Raw genomic sequence first — 26,438 nt, 5'->3', positions numbered from 1 at the left:
CAATACTGAACTCACCGAAACACAATTCAAGCATCCAACCAAGAGCAACTCGACGTGTGGCCCCGCGGATCCAACATGTTTACAAACGTGTTTATCAAATTTATTGCTGCAACTAACAAACTATTGAGCTACTTACTAACACAGATTAGCCAACAGCTATGCGGGCAACTTGACAATGCTAAGCTTGAGGTATGCCAACAGAGACAGAGTGATTCGAAAGGGACAGCGCAAGCCGCGCTGGTCGCGAAGCAGGCGAAGTGGGCGAAGGCTCAAAGGCGTGCGAACAATTTTTATTTTTTGTTGGCACGCGGCGTGCGAAATAAAAATAAAAATTGTTCTTACGCGGCGTGCGAATAGGGACACGGGACCATTTTTGTGATCGCGTCATCAGCGCCAGCGCTGCAGCGCTGCAGTTGGCAGCGACTGCAGCGTGAGCTGCCGGCAGTTGCCACCATAGATGGTTGCCACCAACTAAAAACGTTGGTTGCCACTGCATGCGCGGGGCATACGGGAAGAGTGTCACCACTGACAGCAGAATATTCAGTCTACGACCCCCACTCAAAAAGCCTCGTCCAGCCGCTTTGTTTTACGTCGTCCTGTTCGGTCCGACCAGTTGCCGTAGGGGCCGAAAATTGGGCTGTGTGGCCGTGTTTTGGCAGTCGATCATCCTGCTGCGCGTGTCGCGTTGTATTGCGCGGCTGCGGACGTGCGAGCAGAGTGCGCGCCTTCCTCAAAGCCGCTTTCCACCGCGGCCGCCTTCTTCTGGGACGCCTCGGCCCCTCGGCAGTTTCGTGGCGCGCCCACCTTCGCCGTGAAGGCGGCGCCGGGCGTCCACAGGATGTGCCGTGCGTAGGAGCCCTGATCGAGAGACCTGCCGGTCGCTGGAGAGGTGCACCGACAGTCGTCAGCGGCCGTGCTCTCGACGCAGCCAAAGGCTCTGTGTGGGCGCTTTTGCCCCTGTGGAGAACCCAAGTCTCGGCTTGGCGGGAAGGCGTTTGCAGTCAGTGGCGTCGGTAGGGTGAGAGCGGAAGTGGTTTTGACAGTCATTGAGCCTTGTGAAGTGAGAGTCAGTCAAATTGCCTCGGCCGACTCCACCGAAGTGTAACCGGCTCAACCCACTCCTTCCGGAGATCGTTCTGAACGCGTGCAAGCTTTGCTTACAAACTGCTTTGACTCTGTCTGGAAGCTGATACTTCGGCCGATGTCCGTGCGGCAAGTTGGTCGCAGGAATAGGGCGCTTGCTCACTTAACGTGCCGTCAGTAGAGGTGTCGGGAGTGAGGGTGCGTGTCCCACTGCGATATGGTGCCTCGCTTCCATGCTTGCCATGCCGCAAGAGCGCTGAAAACAATTCTGGTTGCGATGCGGCGCGAGATAATAACTACAGGCACTGCGTGGTCGGCGCACACGAGCGCACGCCCCCATTTGTGCCGGCGCCACATTGCCTACATAGCTTTGCATGTGCGGTGCAGTAACTTGAGCATATAACGATGAACGCGTGGGTCAGGCCCGAAAGCATGATCAGTGCTGCCCGCTCGGGTTCTACAAGCACTGAGTTGCCTGCGAAAAACAACAAAAATAGCGGCCGCCAACGTTGTTGTGCAAGGGCAACTGGCCTATAGAGTAACCGGTTGTAGCTGCCTAACTTGTTAACTTTTATGAACATTAGAATTCTGCTGGTAATTATCCCACCACGCACAGTGCTAGCAGTCAATATATATCACTGGAGACAAATTCTACTGGTATATTGTTTTCTACAAGCACCCAATGCATGAGGCGATTCAGCCTGGTCTGCGTCTGCGTGTTCTTGGCAACCAGCTCGTTCAGTTCCTGAACCACCGCACCACGAAGGCAAAACAGTGCACTGCCATCAGAAGTTAGGCGGCTGCTTTTTTGGCTCCATTTATTTACGGTGGTTTTCTTCAAGAATACATGATTAACTCAACAGTATGCCTTCTGAGAGCGTGCACATGCTTCCCGCGCAAGCACTGGTCGCAGCTGCAAGCAATTACGTGCCGCATTGCTCTCCACACGACCAACCCCCTCAGCTGCGGCGACAGTAGTGCTTGCAGGGCCTACAGCGCTATTGCGGCATGGTGACAAGGCAAGCGTGGGAGCAGGGAGAGGGCACCATATCGCAGTGGGACGCGCACCCTCACTCCGGACACCTGTACTGCGCATGTGCGTCTCTTTTCCCCGGCTGCTGCCAGGCAACCGCACCAATATCTTTGGCCGTGCGTTCCGTGGTTCGTATTCCAACTGTCCATGACTGTACTTTTCACTTTACATCTGCGTAGGGGATATAAACCAAGTGCATAGACCGAATAAGGGGCTTCGATTACTGCGAGAAGCAATATTTCGCCTAAGTTGCCGCAAGGAAAAGATAGGTTGAGACAAACTGAACCCTAACTGCATCGCACCTTGTTGTACAACCTTTATTACATTACATTATATACATTACACTTGCATCATAATATACTAACTTGGTAAATTACTCACATGATAAAATACTCACTTGAACGAAATTTTTCTGCTTTGAATTTTCGAGCATTAAAATACCACGCATTTTCCAGGGACACTCAGTTAACCTAGAAAAATTTTTCATTGCACAAGCTCTAGCAGACTTTAAAGGAAATAGGGGACTCGCCAGTCTCTCCAAAAATTTGATTTAGCAAATACGTCCAGACTGACCGCGGTCGCATGCGTCCGGACAGCATTATGTCAGTCCCAAAAACTGTGAAGTGATACACAATGGTGGGAGAGTGAGAGACAAAACTTTTTTTGCCCGAAAGGCTGATTCGGGGGAGGGGCGGTGACCGAGGGAGGAAGGCCCCCAGCGGCTTTAACAACCCGGGCGACGATGGCTTCTTTTACCGCCTAATGCGAGCTGCCCAACGCCCTCACCCAGTGCTCACCATCTCAATATGGGGGGAGTGGGTTGCGGGTTCATTGCCAGAGGAGGTGATCCATGGTTTGGACCGCCCCACAAGCGGGGCAGTGGGGTGAGGAGTACAAGCGGTGCAGGTGAGAGAGGTGTGAAAGGGTGTGCGTGTGCACTAATCGCCGTAGGCGTTCTTTGGCGTGAGGGAGCGCTGGAGGTGCAGGGGGCAGTAGACGAGACGCAATCTCATGAAGGAAAAGGAGGCCGATCTCGAACTGACAGGGCTCCATGGAAGTGATCAAGGCGGAAGGGGAGCTCTGGAGCGTCTCTGTGTGCTGCCTTCTTCCCTCCCACACCCATGTGGGCTGGGGTCCACCCCAGCTCGGTGGGGGATTTCGAGTGCCTAGGGTGAAATGCGACCCCAGGAAAAATTTCGAGTGGCCGTCTTCGATTTGGAGGTTACAATCGCAGGGAAACGCCGGAGTGTTAATTCAAGAGCAATAGTTAATTCAAGCGCTCTTCTGCAGTCATGGGCAATGAAGTATGAAGGGTGGGTGGGGGTGGTGAGAGGGGAACTCTGCTGGGACCATTGATGATTGCAACCGCGTAAGCTTTGTGGTGCCTGTAGCTAGCTGCCTCAACATAAACCATTGGTGGATGTCAGGGTATCGCTTCGTAAGGGCCTGCGCACACTGCTCTCGGCGGGCTCGATTGTGCGTAGGGTGCATGATACGGGGAATGGGGTGGTCAATGGATATTGATAGGGATGGGAGGAGAGTATTCTGTTACAAAAGGGAAGTTGCTGGAGGAGAGAAGACTTGTTGTGGTGGTTGCAAAGATGGGTGTAAGATGTGCTTTGACGAGCTCAGATGCAGTGTTGTAGGCACCGAACGATTTTACACAAGCAGTAGCAGCACTCTGCGGAATCCTTAGCGCCATCTTGTTAACCTTACGAATTAGACAGTTCACCTTTTTGAGTTCCTTAAAGGAGGGTGCTAGATAAGGAGAGGAGGAAGTGATGTGACTTCTGATGAAAGCCCGTATCAGCCGCAATCACTCTGCCTATTTGAGCCCTTCATGGTGGGTGGTGATGGGGTGTAGGAGGTTGATGGTCTGGTTGGCTGCGCGGTGAGCTGTGCGAGGAATGTGGCATTGGCGTGGTTCTGTTGGATATTGAGGCCTAGGAATTTAAGCCGTGGCACCTGGGGGATGGAGTGGTCATCCAGCCGGGTGGTAATGTCCGGAGCTATGAGGGCGCGTTTGTGGCTGTTGGGCAAGAGAAGAAGAAACTCTCCCTTCTCGACCAAACAAGTTAAACCAAGATCACGAGCATAGGCAGCGACACAATCTGCCCCGCGTTGGAGGGCGGTTTCACAATGTTCACGTCACTGCCACCTGAAACCCATAGTGGGACGTTGCCAGCATACAAACTGTGGTGAAGCGAGGGGATACTATCAAGAAGAGGGGGAAGGTTTATCATAGTGATGCTGAGTAGTAGTGGGGAGAGACTGCTCCTTGTGGGGTAGCTATGGAAGGGAACGGAATGATGTCGGAGCACAGATCGTCAGTCCGAATGACGGTCGAGCGAGGAGTGAGAAAAGCCTGCACACAGTTGTAGGGGCAGGCTCCAGGAGACCGAGCGGCCAGGTGGCGCCGAGTGGCATGGTGGGGGACGCGATCTGAGCCTTGGCTACGTGCGGGCACCCTGATGCCGTCAGTCTGAGGCGAGGTGCATGGCAACGCGTCATGGTATCAATTCTGAGCTTTCTCGAGTGTGCGAAGATTAAAATTGATTTAAAATATGTTATACTGGATGGTTACTGTTGAAACTTCCTAGAAGATATCTCCATATACAAACGAAGATTTTGTGTATTTATCTCAGCTTTGAGATTTCGTGTCAGTACTCCCTTTAAGAAGAACATGCGTAATGAACAACAGACGAGGGGGTGAGCACATAATAAAGTGTCGGGCTTCCCAATTATCCCCTCACACTGGGCAATATGGCATTGCATTGCATGTGCAGCTGCTTGTAATTGAAGGTGGCGGCTTTGTTTCGGCTAATGCCGCCCGTGTGCAACATCTGAAAATGTGGGGGAACAGTCGAAACCAATGCGTACAATTAGGCCGGCCTTGTAGCTGTGGAGTTTAGTGGTTGGCCTGATTTGCGTGATGCACCCTGCGCATGCAGTATTCAAGGGTGCATGCTGTTTGTGCCACTGGTGGCCCACACGTGCCAAAATGTGGGCCCATGGTTTCCAGTTGAGCTCCTGGTGGCTGGTGCAGAGCGAGGGACCTCCGGCTGTGTTGCTGCTCCCTGGGCTGCTCCCTGAGTGGTGGCCCCTGGCATGCGCTCCACTGGGCCACCGGCAGCTGCGCTCGAACTGCAACCCCCCTTTTGGCGACATCGGCAGCATTGCTCTGCGGACGGGTCGAGGTGAACACTTTGCCGGCTGCTTGCACTGAAGGGAGCGAAAGGGGCTTCACCAGCAAAGCCTGCGGTATTATGATCCCAATGCCTCGGGACTTCACAAGGGGTCTGCAAGAATGAAGGAGTGCTGCCTGCAAGAACAACTGCCAACCTTGCACTCAAGTTGGTCACCTGAGCCACAGGGTGGTGCCCTAGGCTTTTATCAGCGGAGAGAATGGGCTGGGCTGAGGAGAGGTTGCTCTACAAGGGATCACATTCACGCCATCAGCAGCGTGATGGAGGCATGCACAGAATGCAACAGACCTGTGTACTGTGCCTTTGTAAATTGAAGACAGGTGTCTGAATTGTAGAAACCACTGCTGTCATGGACAGACTGAGAGATCACAGAATTAAGAGTACTTCCTTAAAGGAGTACTGACACCAATTTTCAGCGTTAATATTATTGCACAGTTTGCTTCATTTGCTCAACAGAATACTCTGGCTGAAATATGAGCGGCCTGTCATGCGAAGAATGTACTTTAATTAGATCTCATTTATCGTGCTGACGGAAGCATGCGGAGTGGCACTCAGCAAATGGACATCAGGGTGACATCATCCCGTGTTAGCCAAAAGAAGTGACGCGGACACCGCTTGTCAAAAACTCATGACGTCACTTCACACACGCCAGCCTCGCGAGCGGCGACTGGGCGCTGGTGCATTCACAAACAGGTGCACAAAGCCAGAGCTATAGGCAACCGCTGCCCAGAAAGGCACTGTTGGCAAAAATAGAGGTCCACACACGAGAAAGGAAGCTATAATATAGCCCGCAATTGCAACAGAAGTCGCCATCAGGGCTTTTATTGAAAGCGGTCATTGAATTTCCGCCGCAATGGTAGGCCTAGCACCTTCAGGCAGCTCAGCCGTTCAGCTCCGGCAGTGGCGCAGTGGAAACAACGCCCCACCGGCCTCCGCAGTGTTTTGACGTCCGCACAAAGCGGTGAGGCCATGTTGGGATTCTGTCATGTGCGCCTTTCGGGCTGAAAGCGCAGGAAATTGAAACAAACGGTTTTCAGGCTGTTCAGTGTAATTAATTATCGCACGCTGAAGTATTGAAAGCGCTGTGTCGGGTTCGCCAGACCATTAAGCATCTATAAAAGCAATAAAAATGGATCATGAAATTTTCGTGTCAGTACTCCTTTAAATTAAGGGACCCTGCAACACTCTTTGTGCAGTGCAAGTAAACCTGCGCGATGTTTAGATTAGACTTCCAGGAATACCCGAGCCAAATATTACACCTGCACGTGAAGCGGTAAGCGCGCAAATTGGCGTGAAAGACGCGGAAAAATCAACCGCGCTCTCTTCAATTCTCCTCATTATGCACCCCTGGCATGGCCTCTGCGACGTCAATCGGGCCTAGGCTGTCCTGGCTGTCCTATTGGCTGTCGCTGGTCAACTTCGCGGCTAAATTCTGGCATTTCCTGTGACAATCAGCCGTCGTCGGCACTGTGTCTGAACCTCTTCTATGTCTGAACCTGTCCGCATGCTTTTGGTGTTTCTTTTGTTTTGAGTGCGCGCGGAGTTTGAGTGACGAACTAAATATTCCACTTTCAACGAGCCCACTCAACAACAAACATTTATTGCTCCAAAAACGCCCTACCAGCCTGAGCGCTTGCTTGCGAGCAGGCCACCATGCCTGCTTTTTTGTGGCACCAGACCGGAAACAGACCCGTCCACGTTACGGGAAAAAGGACGAAACTCCCCGGCCTGTAACATATCGAAGGCTGCCGAACAGAACGCTGCACGCCGCCCCCCTCTCCGGGAGAGAGCGCCCAGCTTTCGTCGCGTTGTCCGCGGTTGAGTTGAGAGGGAACATTTATCCGCGATTTTTCATCGCGCGTAGTTTCGGTGATAGTGAACGGATTTTCATAATTCTTGCGGGAGGAGATTGCTGGGACAATAAACTTTACCCCAAAATACATTCTGAGTAGTCGATGGTAAATGTTGCAGGGTCCCTTTAAGTCTCATGGACAGCACTTGCACCCTTCATAAAAATAGTGACAAGTTCCTTGTCAAGGCGGGCTTTGCTCGAGGAAAGACATGTCTGAAAATATTTGCAGCATCTCTAGGCAGAGTATTCAAGCAGCTTGGGTCAGTAGGTTTGGGAATGCAAGCAGACTAAATGCTTGAGTCATTTGAAAATTGCAAGTGACATCATCTTGTTTAGTGACTCAGGAGAGGGTACACAAAATAATGTTTCAGGACTTGCTTAGGGGAAATCCAGTTCAGTGTTGAAAGACAGATAAGGATGGGTCTAAAACAGTTTTGTTGTTATTAACGTTAGTGTAACGCAGTGGCAGCCCAGGTAATACAATGCTGCAGGGGTTCGGTAAAAATCCGGGGAAGTTTTCAGTATTGACTTGAGGCACAATGAGGAAATTGGCAGTAGAAGAAGTGCAGGCAAAGATGCACTGGCGACCACTGTCACGGAGAAGATCATGCCTCTGATGGAACCTGCGGTTTCAGCAAGCGCCTTGGAATAAGTCCATGGCCAGCTGGAAAAGCAAGGGAAAGGGTGATGGGGTTTAAGGCTTATGGATGGGGAAGGATCCTCTCACGGAATTTTTGTGCTTTTTTCTCTTCCCATTAGACAGGTGCTTTCTGAAGGCTGTTTTCCTTGCACTGTAAACTTTGCCAGTTTTAAGGACCATATCACCTTTAAGGACACTGCCAAATCCTGTTGCGGGCGTCAAGGTAGAAGGAAAATAATGTCAACGTAATTGTGGTGATGCAAAGCGGCGCTTCGTGTGTGGTGTAAAGAGTGCATGCACACGCAAGAGAAAGTTATGTTTGAGAGGAAGGCCGATAATAAACAGTCAGTTGCTGTTTGGGACGCAGGTTGTTCACTTGCGCAGCTCTGCCGAGCAGCGTGCCCCAACATTGGTGACCCCGAATACAGACGCAGCCACCGGAGTGTCGGACCAGCCGCAATATGGCTTCAACGTCCACGACCGACGCCCCTCCGACAGGCTCCTCCTCAGTCAACGGTAAGCTGCCCCCCCTTTTGGATTGCGGACCCCACACTTTGGTTCATACAAGCGAAGCCGGATGCATCACCGCAGACCTTACGAAATACCACTACGTAGTCAGCAGTCTGCCACCTGCCATAGCCAGTGAAGTAAGGGATCTTTTGCTCGCACCACCTGTCGAAAATGCATATGCAACGCTAAAAGAAACCCTTGTTCGCCGAGTTACGTCCTCCGAACCAAACAACTGCAGCAATTGCTTCACGGCACGGAACTCGGCGACCGTACTCCTAGCCAGCTTTTGCGGCACATGCAACAGTTGCTCGGCGAGACATCAACCATGCTAGATGGAGCATTGCTCCGAGAACTTTTTTTGCAAAAGTTGCCTTTAGGCGTCTGCGTGGGTGTCGCGGACTCAGAGCACAAAGATTTAACCGCAAACGCTGAGCTTGCCGACCAACTGGTAGCGATGACCCCGCCCACAGCCGTGGCTGCCGTGCAAGTGCAACAGTCTCGAAACGAACTTCAAGAGATGCGTGTGGAGATTTCTCGACCCGCCGAAACAGTATCAGCTTTGCACGCCAGTAGAAGTGCGCGAACGATAACGGAGCCTAACACGGCGCTCTCGCAAATGCAGCACCAGCATATATGCTGGTATCATCGGATGTTCAGAAATAGTGCCCGTAAATGTGTCCCACCGTGCGCGCACTCGAGAAACAGCCGCGGCAAGCACTGAGGGCGGCCAGTGCTACTACGTTGCCTCCAAGTCGCCCCTCGGTATTCTTTGTTACCGACCGCAACAACGGAGTACGTTTCTTAGTCGACACAGGCGCTGAGCTGAGCGTTATACCGGCGTCACAAGCAGAAAGAAAGAAACCTAGTGCATCACCCTTGCAAGCTGTCAATAACACGGTGATAACGACATATGGCCATCGTTCACTTTCGCTGAACTTCGGTTTTGGCAGAATGTTTAGCTGGGTGTTCATAGCTGCCGATGTCAAATTCACCATATTGGCCGCAGTCTTTCTACAGTTCTTCGGTCTGTTGGTCGACGTCCGCAACAAACGACTTCAAGATCCTGTTTCTCGGGAAGCGGTACAAGGCACGCCGTGTGGCACCCCCCTATCAGCCCGACCTTGCTTAGTCCATCTTGAGAAGCGTGCTTCACCGCAGTACTACAAGAGTTCCCAAAGCTGACGCGACAGCCACTGGCATTTGCTGAAGTAAGGCACGGCGTCCAGCATCACATCAAAACCACAGGCCCACCGGTCTATGCGCGACCACAGCGCCTGTCACCGGAGAAGCTGCGGCTGGCCCGACAGGTGTTTGCACATGATGGGACTCCGGATAGGATGCCTTCATCCAGCCCATATGCGTCACCTCTGCACATGGTGATTGGTGCCCTTGCGGGGACTATCAAGCGCTGAACCGGGTGACCGCACCAGACCGTTACCCAGTGCCGCACCTTCATGACATGACCTCCTTCCTGCATGGTGCTGCCATTTTCTCTAAAATAGATCTAGTACAAGCATATCATCAGATACCCGTAGCACTGGAGCATATTCCCAAGACAGCAATAACAACGCCGTTTGAAATGTTCAGAGTTCTTACATATGCCTTTCGGCTTACGCAACGCCGGCCAAACTTTTCAAAGGTTCATGGATGGCGCTGTCCGTGGCCTCGACTTTTGCGAGGTATACCTCGATGAACTTTTGATTGGTAGCAGCACTCCCGAAGAGCACGAGCTGCACCTGCGCTGCGTACTTCAGCAACTGACAGAGAACGGCATCGTTATCAATACGGCAAAGTGCGTGCTTGGGGTACCGACGTTATCATTTTTGGGCCACAGCATTTCAAGTGCAGGAGTACAGCCTCAGAAGGACAAGGTGGGAGCAGTACGGCAGTTTCCACAGCCGAAAAACATCCGCCAGCTTCGAGAGTTCCTGGGACTCGTGAACTTCTACTGTAGGTTTATCCCGAAATGCGCCAACATCCTTCAGCCTCTCCACAGCCTACTTGCGGCATCAGGATCTAAGGCAACTGCCATTCAGTGGAACGACCAATCCATACAAGCATTCCGGATGATTAGGGAGCTCTTGCAAATGCTACCATCCTTACGTACCCGCAGACAGGTGTGCCTCTATGCGTAGTGGTGGACGCCTCCAATGCAGCGATTGGAGCCGTGTTGCAGCAGAAGGTGAGCGCAGTGTGGTGACCCATTTCCTTCTTCTCCAGAAAATTTAGCCCATCCGAACGAAGGTACAGCACTTTTGGTAGGGAACTCCTGGCCATATACGCGGCTATCCGGTAGTTTTGACACTATGTAGAACGGCAAGAATTTTTTGTGCTCACGGATCGCAAGCCGTTCACCTATGCATTGCGCGCGAACTCTGATCCTGGTGCGCACGTGGCACGGGAGCTCTGCCAAATGTCGTACATCGCAGAATTCACGACAGATGTACGCCATGTCAGCGGAATGGATAATGCTGCTGCTGACGCTCTTTCGCGCAGTCCAGTGAATGCCATCAGTCTGCCGGGCGGCGTGGACTTCACCACGCTAACGATGGCTCAACGCAGTGACGGTGAATTGAAACATCTACTAACGTCTTCAACCAACGCCTTGAAGCTGCAATGGTTGGCAGAACCCGTAGGGCCCGTATGCTGCGACATGTCTACAGGCAGGGCTTGACCGTTCGTCCCCTTGAACCTCCGTCGCAGCATTTTTGACTCGCTCCACAGCCTGGCGCATCCCGGGATTCGAGCCACGCATCGGCTACGCACAGCGAGGTTCGTGTGGCCAGGAATAAACCGACACTGGACACGAGAGTGCCTCGCATGCCAGCGCTCCTAAGTTCAGCGACAGACCGTGACCCCCTTGGGATGCTTCCCTCTGCCGGACTTTCGATTTGCCCACGTGCATGTGGACATTGTGGGACCACTGCCCTTGTGCCAGGGGCAAAGCTACTTGCTAACTTGCATTGATCGCTTCTCGCGATGGCTGGAGGTCATGCCCATTCCAAACATGACTGCTGATACCGTTGCCCGCGCATTTATCTCCCACTGGGTGGCTCGCTTTGGAGTGCCAGCAACCGGTACTACAGATCGCGGAACGCAGTTTGAGTCGGCCCTATTCGCATGCGTCACCCGGCTCTTGGGTACTTCCCGCATCAGGGGCCCTATTCTTGACTGCACAAATTGTCGGCAATTTTTTGCGTAAGCACAACATAAGCAATCAGTGATGTGCTGCACCTATAGCTATGACGACATGCAGTGTAATTTGACGATTCACTCATAAAGATCGCCACCAAGGTATCAAATTACTGCGCAAGAAAGATATAAAAACACTTTGCATGTACTATAAAAATTAAGACGGTAGCTGAGGCTGACAAGAAAAACACATTTCTGCAGGTCAAAATTGGCGTCAACACCACAAGGCGATCGAGTAACGTTGATCCAAAAGCGAGCGAAAGGTGGATGTCGAGCTAAAGAACATCACACAATTTTTTTACCGTATCTATTTATTTCTTCCAATCGCTTTTAGTAACATAGCTGGGCTCTCTGTTTCAATGCAAGCTTTATTGCATTATCGCCTTCCCACGCCGTCACGCTATCGTCTGCTGCTATGTTACAAGTTTATGACGTGATCACAGAAAAAGACGGCCGCGACCATCGCTTGTGTGACACATTAGAGCAGCAATGCGCTACACCGATAACTGCAGAGCGCACTGATGTCGCCGATTCACTCATTCGTCAATCTCGACTTCAATCAGCACTGTAATGAACCAGAGTCACTTTCCTTTGTTATTTTTCTCTTGAGTTCAATCATGCGACCCAACAGCTTACTAGGACGAGTGTGGACAAATACCATGCATTGGGTTCTTTGTCATGGGGAGACTTGTACTGCCCTCTTATGTTGTGGTTACGCCGAACAAATCATTTATATATTTTATTGCCAAACATAAAAACAAAATACTGCACGTTATTTGTATGCTCTATGATAGCTGACTTGGAAGCAGTTGAAACTATAGTTTGTTTCGATAGGAAAGATGCTTTAAACAGCGTGCATGCGAAACTGTGCCTGCTGCAAATTGGCGGACATTTTGCGGCGCCGAACGTCGGGGCAATTTTTTGCACTATTTTGCTTGTATTTTGCGACAAAAACAGCCACCATTTTCAAGCTGTTGCGTAGCATTACGTCACTTCTACGCAGCCTGAAGTTACCAATGCATGACGTAATCGTTCCCGCCAATTGTTTAAATTACGTCATGCCTTCTCAGCCAATCACAGAGAGGGCGTGTATTACAGGCATTATTGTTGTTGAATAGCAAAGACAGGCCTACGTTGTCATGTCTAGTGCTTTTAGTCTGGTTTTTCATTGCCGGCCAAGCATTATGCGCTTGCGGCTTTCAGTAAAGAGAAATAAGGCAGACTTTAGAACTAGCGCCTGTAAACGTCATGAAACGTCAAAAGGACGACAACACACACAACCGCTCTGTCAACCGGAAGCACGTGACCAAAGTTGAAAGCCAATGAGACAAGATTTCCGGCAAATTGCCGGCAATTCGTGCAGTCGAGAATAGGGCCCCAGAACAACGGCCTACCATCCGATAAGCAATGGTGTGATGGAAAGGCTCCATCGGCAGCTGAAGACGAGCCTGACGGCTACTGCGAGTGGCAATTGGTTGGAGGCACTGCCATTTGTTCTGTTGGGAGTTAGGACGGCTCTGAAAGCAGATATTGGATGCTGCTCTGCTGAACTGGTGTACGGAACAACGCTTCGCCTCCCAGGGAAGTTTTTCGCTGCCAGTAAGAATGAGAACGTGTAAGCGAACATGGACTACGCCATGCGACTGCGAGACATCATGAGCAAGCTATGCGCTGTTCCTCCGCATCCGCCAGCAGCCCAGCCAGTCCGCGTGCACCGTGAACTCTCCTCCTGCTCTCACCTGTTTGTGAGGCACGACGCCGTCCAGCGTCTACTCCGGCCGCCGTATGACGGGCCTTTCAAGGTGCTGCAACAGGGAGATAAGCGCATTACGCTCGACAGAGGTGGTCGTCACGACGTGGTTTCCTTGGACCGCGTAAAACCCGCCCATGTGGACTAAGACAGCGAAGTATCTGCACCACCTAGAGCTCCATCTCCGCAGGGGCCCCCGACAGACCACATAGCACAGCCCCAACAAGTCCTCAAACGGTTCACGCGGAGCAGACGGTGTATGAGACCCCTGGTGCGCATGAACTTATGAATCGCAGTGTTTCGTCCAAGTGCGGCCGTTGTGCGCGCACTCACTAGGGGGGGAGTACTGTGGCGACGCAAAGCAGCGCTTCCGTGTGTGGTGCGAAGAGCGCATGCGCACGCAAGAGAAAATTACCTTCGAGAGGAAGGCTGATAATAAACAATCAGTTGCTGTTTGGGACGCAGGTTGTTCATTTGCACAGCTCTGCTGAGCAGCGCGTCCCAACATAACAATGCAGCCAATCTGCAGTCAACCTGCAGCCAATCGGTGTTAAAGCAAGTTCACCTCTTATACAAAGCCTCAGCAGCTTCTTCAGCCACCCCCTGCAATGATAGCGCACGAGCGGAATGCTGTAGCTTTCTGCAACCAGTGCCAGAAAGCCTCCACCAGAACCACAGCCTACGCCAGTAGAAAATGCCAAAAGGACAAAGGATTTCAAGTGAATTTGTTTTGCATAAGCAGTGCCAAAATGAGCGCAGCATTAATGCCTACAGTAAAATAAGTTGGCACAAAATTGCGGGTACTTGGGGACCAGCCCAAGTTTCAAGTTGGTATGGTGTCATTAACGTAGCGTGTTAGCTAGCTGCAAGATTCATATTACACTCTTATAGTGTCAGCGTTCCGATGGAGCCACCCAGTGAAGCCACACAAGAAAGATCTCCCGAAAACTGTCTCCTGGGTTATTTCCTGGAGTTCATAATTGTAGCATTCACCATCCCCGAGCTCTTTCCTGCATCCTGCCGTAGGCATGCCCGCTGCCTGTCGTGACAGTGGAAACGGAGCCCATTCTTGCCGTTGCCAGTGTAAGGTTGTTGCTGGGTGCATTCAGGCTTCCTGTTTCCATCTACAACATCTTGGTGTTCACTGTTTCTTTTGGCATTTTCTACTGGCGTAGGCTGTGGTTCTGGTCGAGGCTTTCTGGCTACAGCATTCCGCTCGTGCGCTATCCTTGTTCGGGGTGGCTGAAGAAACTGCTGAGGCTTTGTATAAGAGGTGATTAACACTGATTGGCTGCAGGTGTTACCATTGTTACGTTGATATCATTTTCCTTCTGCCTGAACGCTGCCCCAGGAATTTAAACACTAACCCTTCGTGGTCCGAAACCTTTGCCCATTTTCCGGCTGTCTTGTTGTGAAACTATATTGCCGCTTTTAGGCGCCGCAAAGAAAAACACAACTGGTGCAAGAAAAATTCACAGGATAAATATTTCTTCTCTTGCATTCTGCACGCAACTCATTTACCGATATTTGGGCACTCGCTTCTGTCAAATCACTCTGATCACTATGTGACGGAGGCATGTGGTCACTATGAAATCATTATCGCTTTAGCTAAATGCACCAGCGTAAAATGCATGCTGTTAAAGCGCGGCCATGCTTCTCGGTGAACAGGGCACAGCTGGGATCCAGAGGGCCCATGCTGAACATTGGGCTGCAAACAAAGTTCACTTACCCCTCAAGAGATGGCGCGTCAGGTTTGCAAAGAACGTGTGCACGTTGCAGTGGCAAAAACTGCGGATTCTAACCTGGAACAGCCTGGTTGAGCAGCGGCCGACAGCAGAGTGCGATGGCCCGGTTGCATTGTCGGACAGGGCACGACAATGGAGCACGAGTAAAGCAGCCTGATGCTCTGTACACATCAATGAAAGGAAGTTGGGTCTTAAGTGCATATTTTGAGTCGCATATACCACGGTGTGAGAAAGGGGTGCAAGTCGTGTCTTGTGCGCTAGGCTTGAACTCAAAGGGCAGCTTCAGCATCCTGGCAGGAGTAAACTGTTTTCTTGCAGTTTGCAATTATACTCGATGAATAACGGCTGCTTCTCTGCATCTGTCTGAAATTTACAGCACCTGTGAGCATCAGCGCAACAATGCAAGCAATGTCTTCGACCAGAGTAGGGTCAAATAGCAGCACCAAAAATTTCTGGAATTGTCTGCTGCCGGCCAGACAGCACAGGCACTGTACTGTTCTCGTGGGTTCTGAGCGATTGCCCCGCAAGAGCCTGGTTGGATTAGCTTGCTTTTATCGGACATTGTGTCACCGGCCGGACAAGCTGCAAGCCTGTTTCGGTTGCGTGCCACTTTGTTTCTCTTGCCCTGAAACTGCTTTCGTCGGGCTGTGTATGCAGGACTGCTTGGCTGGGCCTGCTTCCTTGGTTCTTTGGTGTTCCTGGCGCTAGTGACTGCTCCATTCACCGGTCTGTGTTGCTTCCGAAGTTCTTGTTCCAGTGAGCATTGGGCCTGTCCGATTCAGCCTGCAGCAGTTCAGTGCCTGTTCACCACCCTGCACCAACGTTGCTCGTGCCCTTCTGCGGCCAGGAGTGTGCAGGCTGAACCGGAGCTTGCCCTGCACTTGTCTACACAGCCAGTGAATCCAAGAATGTTCAGGTGCCCAGAGAGACGATGAAGTGCTACACCGCCTGCACTAGTTCCCCTGGTGCAGGTGAATCAAACGGACCTGTTGTGTTCCCCGGTGCATTCTTCCTTTTTTTCCCCCCTTTTTTTGCTTTTCTCAAGGCCTTTTTCTTTTATCTGATCAATCCAAGTGGAAGCCACAGAGAGCGCTGCAGCTATTGATTTTCTTTTGTTTTATTTTGGCTGCCATAGCTGAAGCCATTGATTGAGGGCATCGTGCATTTCGTGCAAAGCTGCTGTGTGTAGAATGTATTCTCGTAAAATTGTGACGTAGAATGGCTGGAAATTGGAAACTGGAAATTTGCCGGAAGTCTTTTCTGATTGGCTTTCAATTTTGGTCACGTGCTTCCGCTTGGCAAAGCGGTTGTGTGTGCTGTCGTCATTTTGACGTTTCATGACGTTTACGGGCACCGGTTCTAAAGTTTGCCTTATTTCTTTTCACGGAAAGTGCATAATTCTTGGCCGGCAAGGAAAAACTAGACTAAATGCACCGGACATGACAACGTAAGCCGGTCTTTGCTATTCAACAACAATACTGCTTGTAATACACACCCTCTCTGTGATTGGCTGAGAAGGCATGACGTAATTTAAAAACAGTTAGCGCGAACGGTTACGTCACACATTGGCTACTTCAGCCGGCGTAAAAGTGACGTAATTATACATAACGGCTTGAAAATGGCGGCTGCTTTTGCCGCGAAATAGGGCAAAAATTTCACTGACCTTCGGCGCAACAAAATGTCCGCCAATTTGCAGAAGGCGCAGTTTCGCATGCGCGCTGTTTAAAGCATGTTTCCTACTGAAACAAATTATACTTTCAACTGCTTCCAAGTCAGCAATCATGGAGCATACAAATAACGTGCAGTATTTTGCTTTTGTGTTTGGCAATAAAGTAAAAAATTATTTGTTTGGCGTAACCGCAACATAAGAGGGCAGTACAAGTCTCCCCATGACAAAGAACCCAATGCATGGTATTTGTCCACGAACCTCCTAGTAAGCTGCTGGGTCACATGATCGAACTGAAGAGAAAAATAACAAAGAAGTGTGACTCTTTGGTTCATTACAGCGCTGATTGAAGTCGAGATTGACAAAGGAGTGAATTGGCGACATCGGTGCACACCGAGGTTATCAGGCGTAGCGCTTCGCTGCTCTTATGTGTCATAGAAGCGATGGTCGCAGCCGTCTTTTTCTGTGATCACGTCATAAACTTGTAACATAGCAGCTGATCATAGCGTGACGGCGTGGGAAGGCGATAACGCAACAAAGCTTTCATTGAAGCAGAGAGCCCAACTATGTTACTAAAAGCAATTGAAAGAAATGAATTGTAAAAAAATTGTGTAATGTTCTTTAGCTCGACATCCGCTTTCGCTCACTTTTGGATCAACGTTACTCGATCACCTTGTGGTGCTGACGACAATTTTGACCTGCAGAAATGTGTTTTTCTTGTCAGCCTCAGCTACCGTCTTAATTTTTATAGTACATGCAAAGTGTTTTTATATCTTTCTTGCGCAGTATTTGATACCTTGATTGTGATCTTTATGAGTGAATCGTCAAGTTACACTCCATGTCGTCATAGCTATAGGTGCAGCACGTCACTGATTGCTTACGTCGTGCTAGCGCAAAAAAACATGGCGAATCGCCGGCAATTTGTGCAGTCAGGAATAGGGCCCCAGGTAGCGTAATACAAAGGCTAAACACGGCTAAAGGCTAAACACCAAGTCAACAAATAAAATGACATTTTGGGTACACAGTGGTGTAGATGCCAAGAAAATCCTCATGAAACCCCCCTAGCCAAAACGTAGGCAGACAGCGATGGCCCAAGGCGACGGCCGACCATCGCCTCCTTTCGAAGCCGCCAGTAAGCGCTGCAGTGACTCTCGCAATGACGCTCGCCCTGTTTGCAATGAAAGCAGTCACTGGAAAGCTCCTCAGAGGTGGAAGGCTCTTGAGAAACCTCTTCAGACATTTGGTGTAGCCACGATGCATGCAGCCATCTTGCCTGTTAATTGGTTCTGGATGAAATCTAGGGTTGGGCGGAAACCCGTCTGGTCAGGAAAACACATGACAATAAAAACTGGCACCTTTGGGTTTCTTTGGATTTTAAACATTCTTGGTCGGTGCCAGTTTTTATTCTCATGTGTCCGGATAATCAAAGAATCCAGATTAAGGCTTGCCCAGTCAACCCAGTTGATCTCATGTCCAGCTTTGTTTTTGAGGTATTTGCAAGAACTATCAGAATCACAGATGGGCAGTCAGTGCAAGCGATCTAATAACTGGGGCATTTGCGACGGGGCAGCTGACTGTGCAACTTACTTGTAGGTGCGTGTGCAAGTTTCACATTGCGTTGGTGGAAAACACGTGCCTCATTGATCCCGGGTGCACACGGAACCAGGGTACATTTTGGGCTTCTCTCTGCTCTGGCTGGTTGCACAAGGCCATTCTTTTCTGCGTGCTTCTCACAAATGAATGCGGGTGACCAGTCTTTGCGTGATCTTTTTCAGTTGTGAACAACTCTCCCTTGTGCGCCACTTGGTCGGGGCAGGGTCGCCTGGCAAGCGCTCGGTCAATGCTGTGACCACAAACCGCTTGTGACCAATTGGTGGTGCCAACGTGAAATCGAGCTACCTTCCAGGGCGTGTTTGCCGGTTCCAGTGTGGACTCTGGTTATCCAGACAGTGCCACACGCAATGGACCTCCCCCCGTGTGTAAACACAGTGGTGTCACGAAACGCACGAGCGTCACTGCAGCGCTCACTGGCGGCTTCGAAAGGAGGCGATGGTCGGCCGTCGGCTTGGGCCATCGCTGTCTGCCTATGTTTTGGCTGGGGGGTTTTCATGAGAATTTTCTCGGCATCTACACCACTGTGCACCGTACGGTCAACTGATGACCGGGCATATATACCATCAGACAATAGCAACGCTGCACGTCATTCTGAAGCTTGGTGCTCTTGCGGCACGTTCCAAGAATGTTTTTGGGGGTGCATGTGTCAGTTACATACGGAGGCGGGCTTATTTATTTATTTACAGGTTACTGCTAGCCTGGATGCCAGGCTTTGAGCAGGTGTGGGCGATACAAGAAAGAGAGAAAAAAAACGGGATAACATACAAGCATAAAAATACACTTCTATGGGTACAACACTTTGAACTAGAAAAAAAAAACTGTACAAGTGCAATCGGTAGGATAACAACTACACAAGAAGACTACATCATGCTGAATTCAACAGGGCACGAAGAAATGATGAGACATAAGGACATTGCACGACATTAGCAGGTAACAGATTTCACTCATGGCACATACGGGAAAAAACAGGAATTTTTAAAGGCGTTTGTTTTACACGAAAATTCAGCGACTTTCATTGGGCGATTGGATCGTGTTGGGCGGCAAATGCTTGGCTGGATGTATGCTTCCTTGTCAATATGAAGTCTATCGTTATACAGGATGTAAAAAAATTTTAGCCGATCATGATAACGTCGTACCGCAAGGCTTTCCAAACCGGCCCTGCGGAGAAGACTCGTAGGAGATGTTTTCCAGCTGTATGAACTATAAACAAATCGCACGGCTTTTCTTTGTATGCTCTCAAGCTTATTGGTATAACTTGTTCATTTCATTTGTTCATTTAGTGGAACCTCACTTTTTGAGTTCACAGATTCATGAGTGGCCCACCTCTTTGGTGAACAGGCACGATGCTAACTGTGGGCACTGCACTTTAAGACAATCATTGACCAAGCACTGTAAATGAACCTGTTGCGCTTACAAGAATGCAATTGTATTGAACCCTCTGCTCCCACTCTGCTCCCATATGGTCTGCTCTCTGCTTACACTCTCTGCTTACATATGGTCCAATTACTCAAGGTGGATTTGGCTGGAGGCAGTACTCGCTCGCGGATTATTTGTCAAAACATTAATTACGTGTCGTCTGTGCAGATTCGGCATTTAGCATCTTCGTAGTCATTAGTACTGTGCTCTACCTCCTCAAAACATCAAAAATATCGTAGCACACGTTTGAAATCCCCCCCCCCTTTTTCTTCCCCAACCATTTGCTGTTCGCATTACATTTAATTCAACCCCGTTTTACTGGACAAAACGGGGTTGCCTGTGCTTATTGCAGAGCATGGACCGTCGTTCCATGGCTTGCGCGAAGCACCTGTTAATGCAAACACGCCAGGCACCTGATCGGAGTGGACTGCAGGTGTGGATGTTGTGCCTGCGTTCAAAGGAACAGCATATGTTTGAAAATGAGAAATGTAGCTGGGAACAAAAGCACACGCTGTTGGTTTCTGGCTGCAAGTCTTTGCGCATTGCACGCTTCCACAATGTCCACAATTTCCTTTTTGGGGGAAGCCAAAGAGCCTGGTGCCACTGCCTTTGCTTGCACGATTTGCGTAGCATCGGAAAGCCAACAGCTGAAAGAAACAGCACTGCTGAGCGTGTCCAAGGCAGCCTCGCTGCATCTCTGCAGTGCACTGGTTCCACTGTTTTGCCAGCCACCTGCCCGGCCACTGCGAGCAGGTGCGCTGGTCGGGACATCATGACTGCCATGTGACATACCCTGGGAAAGGTCCGTTGGAGTGATTTTGAATTAGTATAGCAAGCAATTTTTTTTCTGGTCGCAAAAAATATGCAACATAGAATTGAATTGTAGACGAGTAAATTTCCATTGCAGTGCTAAGTATTTCACGCAGGAATTCGTAATTGAAAAAAAAAAAAAAAACTCTACAGAAAAGTTTTGGGACAAATGCAAACAGGTAAGAAAAGCGTTGGTGTTGCTCCACACAGAAAAAAACAAAAATTTGAGATATACATTTTGTGCAGAATGTATCTGTGCAAAACACCTGCCAATTTCAAACACCTAACTGTAAAATTTTTTTACTTGCAAAAAGAATGTTAGGACCAGTGGGTTTCGAGCCACTGTGCAAAGCAGTTCCTCGAAACATAGGTTGCCCACATATCCATTGCAGAAAACATTGGTTTTCTGCTTCACTCTTTTTTGTTCTTAGCACAGTTTGCAGTTTCGATACTTTCGCATTTTCTGGGGCTTGTGTTGAACAGGGTTCTGGGCCGGTTTGGCACACTGTCACTTTTGGGGCTGAAATCTGATAACGAAAAGTTGCCCTCACACTCAATGCTGCTAACGTCATCCAAAATGTCGCATGTAGAATCGTCCAAATTGGTGGCGTCATAGCGCACAATGTCGACACCATCTTCATATTATCCAAGTAACTGTCACATTACAGCCGCGTTGCTTTAAAAAATCGGTGGCATGCAGAAAAACAAACAAAACAGGATGTACGTGCCTTTACTACTCAGTAGATGGTGCCAGCTCTCGGAGTGCACTGAGAAAGCGCCAAATTCAAATGGGAAAACGGCAAAGTTTGAACTTGAAAGTGTCGATACCATACTATCGATATGAATAGGCGTGGGCAGGAAAGTGTTAACAGGGCTGACAGATGCATGCACCGTGGCTACACCAAATCTCTGAAGAAATTTGGGCGGCTTCCAGTGACTGCTCTGAAGAAATGGGGGCCTTCCAGTGACTTCTTTCATTGTGAATGAAGGAGCCATAGCATCCTGAAATGTCGTTTTTTTTTTTTTTTGCTTTTGGCTTGGTCAGTTGTTATATTTTGTAGCATGCAGTTCGTTGACAACTTTTGAAATGTGAAACAGATCAGAATTCTAGAAATTTGATTTTATCTGGCTGTGTGTGTATTTGTGTGTGCATGTCGATGTAAATTAAGCTGCACATTCTGTCACTTTGTTCCTCTTCGTAATGCTTCTAGCATTGCCTGGCTGAACTGCTTAGAAGAGGGCGAAGGGCTGCTGGTGTTTTGTGGGTATGCAATAAATGTAAAAGGGGAGGCTGAATCGAAGGCCTGACCTTCAGTACAGCCTTCATGGGGGAACATGGTGGAGTGTCTGTTATGAGATAACATTGGCTGTTCCTCTGCCACATTCAAAATTTTCCCATGGCTTTTTTCACCTTGAATCGTTTCAGTGGCAGGCCTCATCACTGCGCATATAGTCAGAAATGGTTGCAGGATACAGCGGAAATATCAGTCCACAAAGGCACTCTCGTGAGGGAAAGTTACCAGGCCATGCGAGAAAAAAAGGATGAAGAAATGATTGTATTGCCGGCCACGGTGGCTCAGTGGCTAAGGCGTTGTGCTGCTCAGCACGAGGACGCGGGTTCAATTCCTGGCCGCGGCAGCCGCTTTTCTGATGGAGGAGAATAGCTAAAACGCCCTAGTGTTCGAGATTTCGGCTTACATTGTAGATCTCCTGCAGGTGGTGAAAATGAATCCGGAGCCCTCCACTACGGCGCGCCTCATCGCCTGTGCTGTGTCGGCGCGTTAAACCCCACAATCAATCAATCAAAGTGATTGTTGCGGGTTGGGGAGGGGGGAGGTAGGGGCCTGTAATTCTGGCGTGAAGCCGACACCTTAACAGGTTGAGGGGAGGGAGGGAGGGAGGGAGGGAGAGAGAGAGAGAGAGAGAGAGAGAGAGAGAGAGAGAGAGAGAGAGAGAGAGAGAGAGAGAGAGAGAGAGAGAGAGAGAGAGAGAGAGAGAGAGAGAGAGAGAGAGAGAGAGAGAGAGAGAGAGAGAGAGAGAGAGGGGGGTAGTTGGAAGCAGAGGAAGATATGGAGAAATGAAGAGTGGCAGTGATTAGAGAGAAGGAGGCCGAAAATAAAGTTTTGGCTCTCCACGGGCCACGAGATTCCTGATTGCAAGGAACTTCTTTGCATGCTGGCTCAAACAAAGGCAAATGTGTGAGGCACTTCTAGCGACGTCACGAGTTGAATAATCCCCCTTGGGAAAAAGTCATTCACTGGAAGTGGTCCACAAATGTCTGCGGATATGAGTGTACAAAGTGAAGTAAGGACAAGTGGCAGCAACATTTTTTCTCCTTTAACATGCCAAGGCCACCAAACTTGGCAGCAGTGCAGAGCTTCTGCGAGCTCAGTCCAACACAAACCTGTGTTCTCCCTTTTTTCAGAAGCCAGTGCTCCTGCTTCAATGTCAGCATTGCCACATGGAGGGAGGAGACCAGCTCCACTGTCCTGGGACGGTGTTTCTTTGGAAGCGTGGGCTTGACAACATGCTTTTCTGAGGGGGCACTGTGGGCTGATTAATCACCTGCCTTCTTGCTGTAACCACCTGAAGCCTAGTGCAGTGCAGCATAAATCCTGTTTCACTGAGAGAAGCATACGTACGATCTTAGCAGACTATCAGCCATCACAAACAAGTGCTTAGAGTTATAGAGTTTTTCTGTTTTTGCAACCGAGGGATAATGCTGTCCAACCACACTGTAAACAATTGCAAGTGGTTGGAAAGTAGGTTGATACAGCCGAAACTCAATCCAGCAAAACCCAATCTTAGGAATTTCTCGATATAACGAGCAAATTCAGATTATCCCTACGGTGCCTAAATGGCTCAGTGCTTTCATGAACTTGAACTAACGAGATAGATTCAGTGCAATTCCTGATTTAATGCAATATTTGGAGAAACAGACACATTTAAAAATGAGAAATTTCAAATGTGTTTTGTGGGAATGCCGCAAAGAATATTGTGCCATGTCAGAAAAAAAAAAAAAAACTGGGCATCTAGTTTCGTTCTTGCGGATCTCTACGAGATAAATTCAGCAGTCCCTTGGTCGCAGACTACAGCGTCCGGGCTAGTACGCTTTCCACAGTCTTGAAGGGAAAGGACGCCATCATACATGCCATTTCGTCTTGAATTGTGTCGAAGAAAAGTAAGCTCAAGACCCTGCACAAGGAAATTGAGGAAGCCCTGTTTATGTAGTTTGAGGATATGAGAGCGTTTCACTCAATGGAGAAGTGGTACAGCAGAAGGCGCTGTGTTCCGCATGATTGCTGGGGTGCAACGACTTCAGGGCAAGCCTCGGCTGGCTTGCCATTTTCACCATTGCCTAATTATCGGCAGCCACAATTATGATGTCATGGTGGCCACTGGGATGTGACTGCCGTTAAACATCGAATTTATAGAATCAACTGCTTGTAAAAGTGCAGTCCCAATTCTACAAAGTTCTCGATTTAACAAAATAAAATGTGCTTCCTGGTGGCTTTGATAGATTGGGTTTTAGCTGCCTGTTGCACAAATTTTTCCCTTTTTCTTTTCCCTCTTTTTTAATTCTCTTAAATTGTGTAATGGATTCGTGGTCTGTTTATATATGTGCATTAAACTGAAGTGTTCTTGTTTGGCGCACAACGTTATCTCTATATAGGTGTACCTAACGTGGTATGTTATTTTTATAAATGCAGAAAATGTATTAACTGATCAGTGGGACAGTGTTGTTAAATTGAAATCGTCACTTGAACTGTGCTTCAAGAAAATGCTGATGTGTCACCCTGGAGCGAACACTTAATGGCCCCTTAGTGTAAAATTATAATTTCCACTCGTAGTGCAAAGCGGTTGGACTGCTTTCACTTTAACATTATTATTGGTCAGCCGAGACACTATTTCCACTGAAAAACATTGAAAGCTTTAGAGTAGCATGTTAAGAAGCACGTTATTGCGTTGAATATCACTTCAGTTGCATTTAAAACATCAGGTGTGTGATATCAGTGTGGAACCTTGTATTTTGGTGCACCTCCTCGCTGCTGCTGCAGCATGTGGAGCCCCATGTTTGACTCTGGCACGGCTCTGCCGCAAGGTATGGCAGAACGGTGGCATTATTCTGGAGGAGTTTCTGGACAGTTAGTTCTTGGACAGTTAGTTCTATGAGTCTTGTCGAGCTGCCCAGTGATGTGCAGTTGTAAACATTGAAATTGCATTACACTGTTTGTCGCAGTTCCTTAAAGACAGTGCTTCGTAATTGCTAATGTAACACCGTGCCCTGTGCTTGCTGCCGTCATCTGCTTTTCTGCATGCATTGCACACGTAGGGGTTGATGAATGTAGAAGGAATGGATAATGGTGTGCACAAGTGTCAAATTTTGTGTGTACTTTGTACCTAAGCAGTGAAAAGGTGTCCCTTTATTAACCAGAAGAATGTGGCTGCATGTTGTGATTGAGCAAGTGTTTTTGTCCTTTGTGCAGCAGCAGCACAGATAATTTTATTTATGCGGCCTTGTTTTGAGTGCACCTGGCAGTGCAACTTTTTGCTGGTGCGGTGGGCAAGCTGTGAGGAGGCCACTGAGACAGGTCACAGGGGTTACAGCTACAGCCAGCCGTTGAGAGATTAGCGAAGAAGACCTAATGGGTTAAACAATATCGTTGCCGTCGCGCCTGCAATAGCCGCTAATATTGCTCAAATGCAGCAGGACGGCCAACAGGTGTTGGCCTAGTCATATTCAAGGAAGCCGCGGTTAGTTGAGGAGGTGCCCTTGTGCAGGTCACCAAGGAGTCGGTGCCAGGCTAACAACTCTGGTAGAGGGTTGCACATTGCTGGATGCCCAGAGGCCGTGTGAGCTAGTCGTTCTTGCAGTATAGCGGGAGAGGGCTGTGCTGTTGCGAGCGAGCTTGGCCAACTGTGGAGGACTTGCTTGCCCCTCGCAGCAGGCCGGGAGAGCCGGCCCTTCACGTGCCACTTCTGCCCGTACGCGGCCAGCCTGAAGCACCACCTGACGCGGCACTTGCGGCGCCACACGGGCAAGAAGCCCTTCCAGTGCGCCGTCTGCCCGGCTGCCTTCATCCGCAAGGACCACCTGGGCATCCACATGCGCAAGCACACGGGCGAGAAGCCCTACCGCTGCACCCTGTGCGCCCTCGCCTTCAGCCACCGGCGGAGCCTCGTCTCGCACATGCAGGCGCACCAGGCGCCGCCCGCCTACTACTGAGCACCTCCTTCCTTCCTCCCGGGTTCGGTCTTCCTCCTCCGTGCTGCTGCTGAGTGCACTCTTATTGCTGCACGGCGGCGGCTTCGAGCTGCCCTCTGTGCTGCCCTGTCTGCGTTGCACTCTGGCAGTGAAGGTACCGTGCAGCAGAAGTTGCACCACACCCAGCATTCCTGTCCATGTACTGGCTATGGAACTGAGCATGTTGTCGAAGGATTGCTAGAACTTGCTTTGGACGTAAACCAAACTCGTGTAACGATTGTTTGGGCTGCCTTTTCTTAATAAAGCTACCCAGCTGGGAATTTCTATCAGGGTGAAACTTGGCCGAGATTTCAGTCATTTTTGAGAAGTGGTTTTTTCTCTGAAGGAACTTTGCCGCAAAGTGGTACAGCTGCGCCAATGGCACCAGAGTGCTACATCTGCGACTGACTGCTTCAAGGTACGCCAAAATCACAAGATTTCAATTCAATTTCAATTTCATTCTTTTTTTTCCTTTGGGAGGAGGGGGTTGGAGCTAAAAACTGTATCCAGCTTGACAGAGACTCCAGCCCCGTGACGACTGTCGCACTGGCAGCAGTGTCGGCAGTGCGACAGTCGTCAAAAACATAAGTAAAACATAATTCGCGTAATCATAACTACCAAAAACATACGCAACATAACCAAGAAATTCATTATAGATATCGTAAACAAGTGCATG

At 49.5% G+C, this 26,438-nt stretch overlaps 1 protein-coding gene across 6 annotated transcripts; it reads left to right on the top strand.

Moving 5' to 3' along the window:
* The first annotated feature begins 487 nt into the window (after nucleotides 1–487).
* On the top strand, nucleotides 488–26,084 carry LOC144176013 (uncharacterized). Of its 6 annotated transcripts, XM_077705113.1 has the most exons (5): nucleotides 488–1,018; nucleotides 5,139–5,313; nucleotides 8,199–8,330; nucleotides 22,943–23,065; nucleotides 25,464–26,084. In XM_077705113.1, the coding sequence occupies exons 2-5, from the start codon at nucleotides 5,225–5,227 to the stop codon at nucleotides 25,795–25,797; spliced, it is 678 nt and encodes a 225-aa protein (XP_077561239.1). In that variant the 5' UTR covers nucleotides 488–1,018; nucleotides 5,139–5,224; the 3' UTR covers nucleotides 25,798–26,084. The 6 variants fall into 6 exon arrangements, with proteins under 6 accessions (XP_077561239.1, XP_077561241.1, XP_077561238.1 ...); XM_077705115.1 differs by lacking the exons at nucleotides 488–1,018; nucleotides 8,199–8,330 and adding exons at nucleotides 1,029–2,244; nucleotides 15,669–15,982 and having other exon boundaries at nucleotides 22,943–25,602; XM_077705112.1 differs by lacking the exons at nucleotides 488–1,018; nucleotides 8,199–8,330; nucleotides 22,943–23,065 and adding exons at nucleotides 1,037–2,244; nucleotides 15,669–15,767.
* Nucleotides 26,085–26,438: the final 354 nt, after the last annotated feature.

This window comes from Haemaphysalis longicornis, unplaced genomic scaffold, assembly GCF_048455015.1.
Source record: "Haemaphysalis longicornis isolate Haplotype H1 unplaced genomic scaffold, Haemaphysalis longicornis Haplotype H1 scaffold_3, whole genome shotgun sequence".
Taxonomy (NCBI): Eukaryota; Metazoa; Arthropoda; class Arachnida; order Ixodida; family Ixodidae; genus Haemaphysalis; species Haemaphysalis longicornis.
This window is presented reverse-complemented; position numbering and strand designations above follow the sequence as displayed.

Bases quoted from the DNA above. Each gene is read 5' to 3' on its own strand.
- LOC144176013 (XM_077705111.1), top strand. From the start codon at position 5,424: ATGAAGGAGTGCTGCCTGCAAGAACAACTGCCAACCTTGCACTCAA. The intron at 5,470-15,668 runs GTTGGTCACCTG...CTGTGTATGCAG, and splicing joins ACTGCCAACCTTGCACTCAA to GACTGCTTGGCTGGGCCTGC. The intron at 23,066-25,463 runs GTGGGCTGATTA...TGCCCCTCGCAG, and splicing joins TGCTTTTCTGAGGGGGCACT to CAGGCCGGGAGAGCCGGCCC.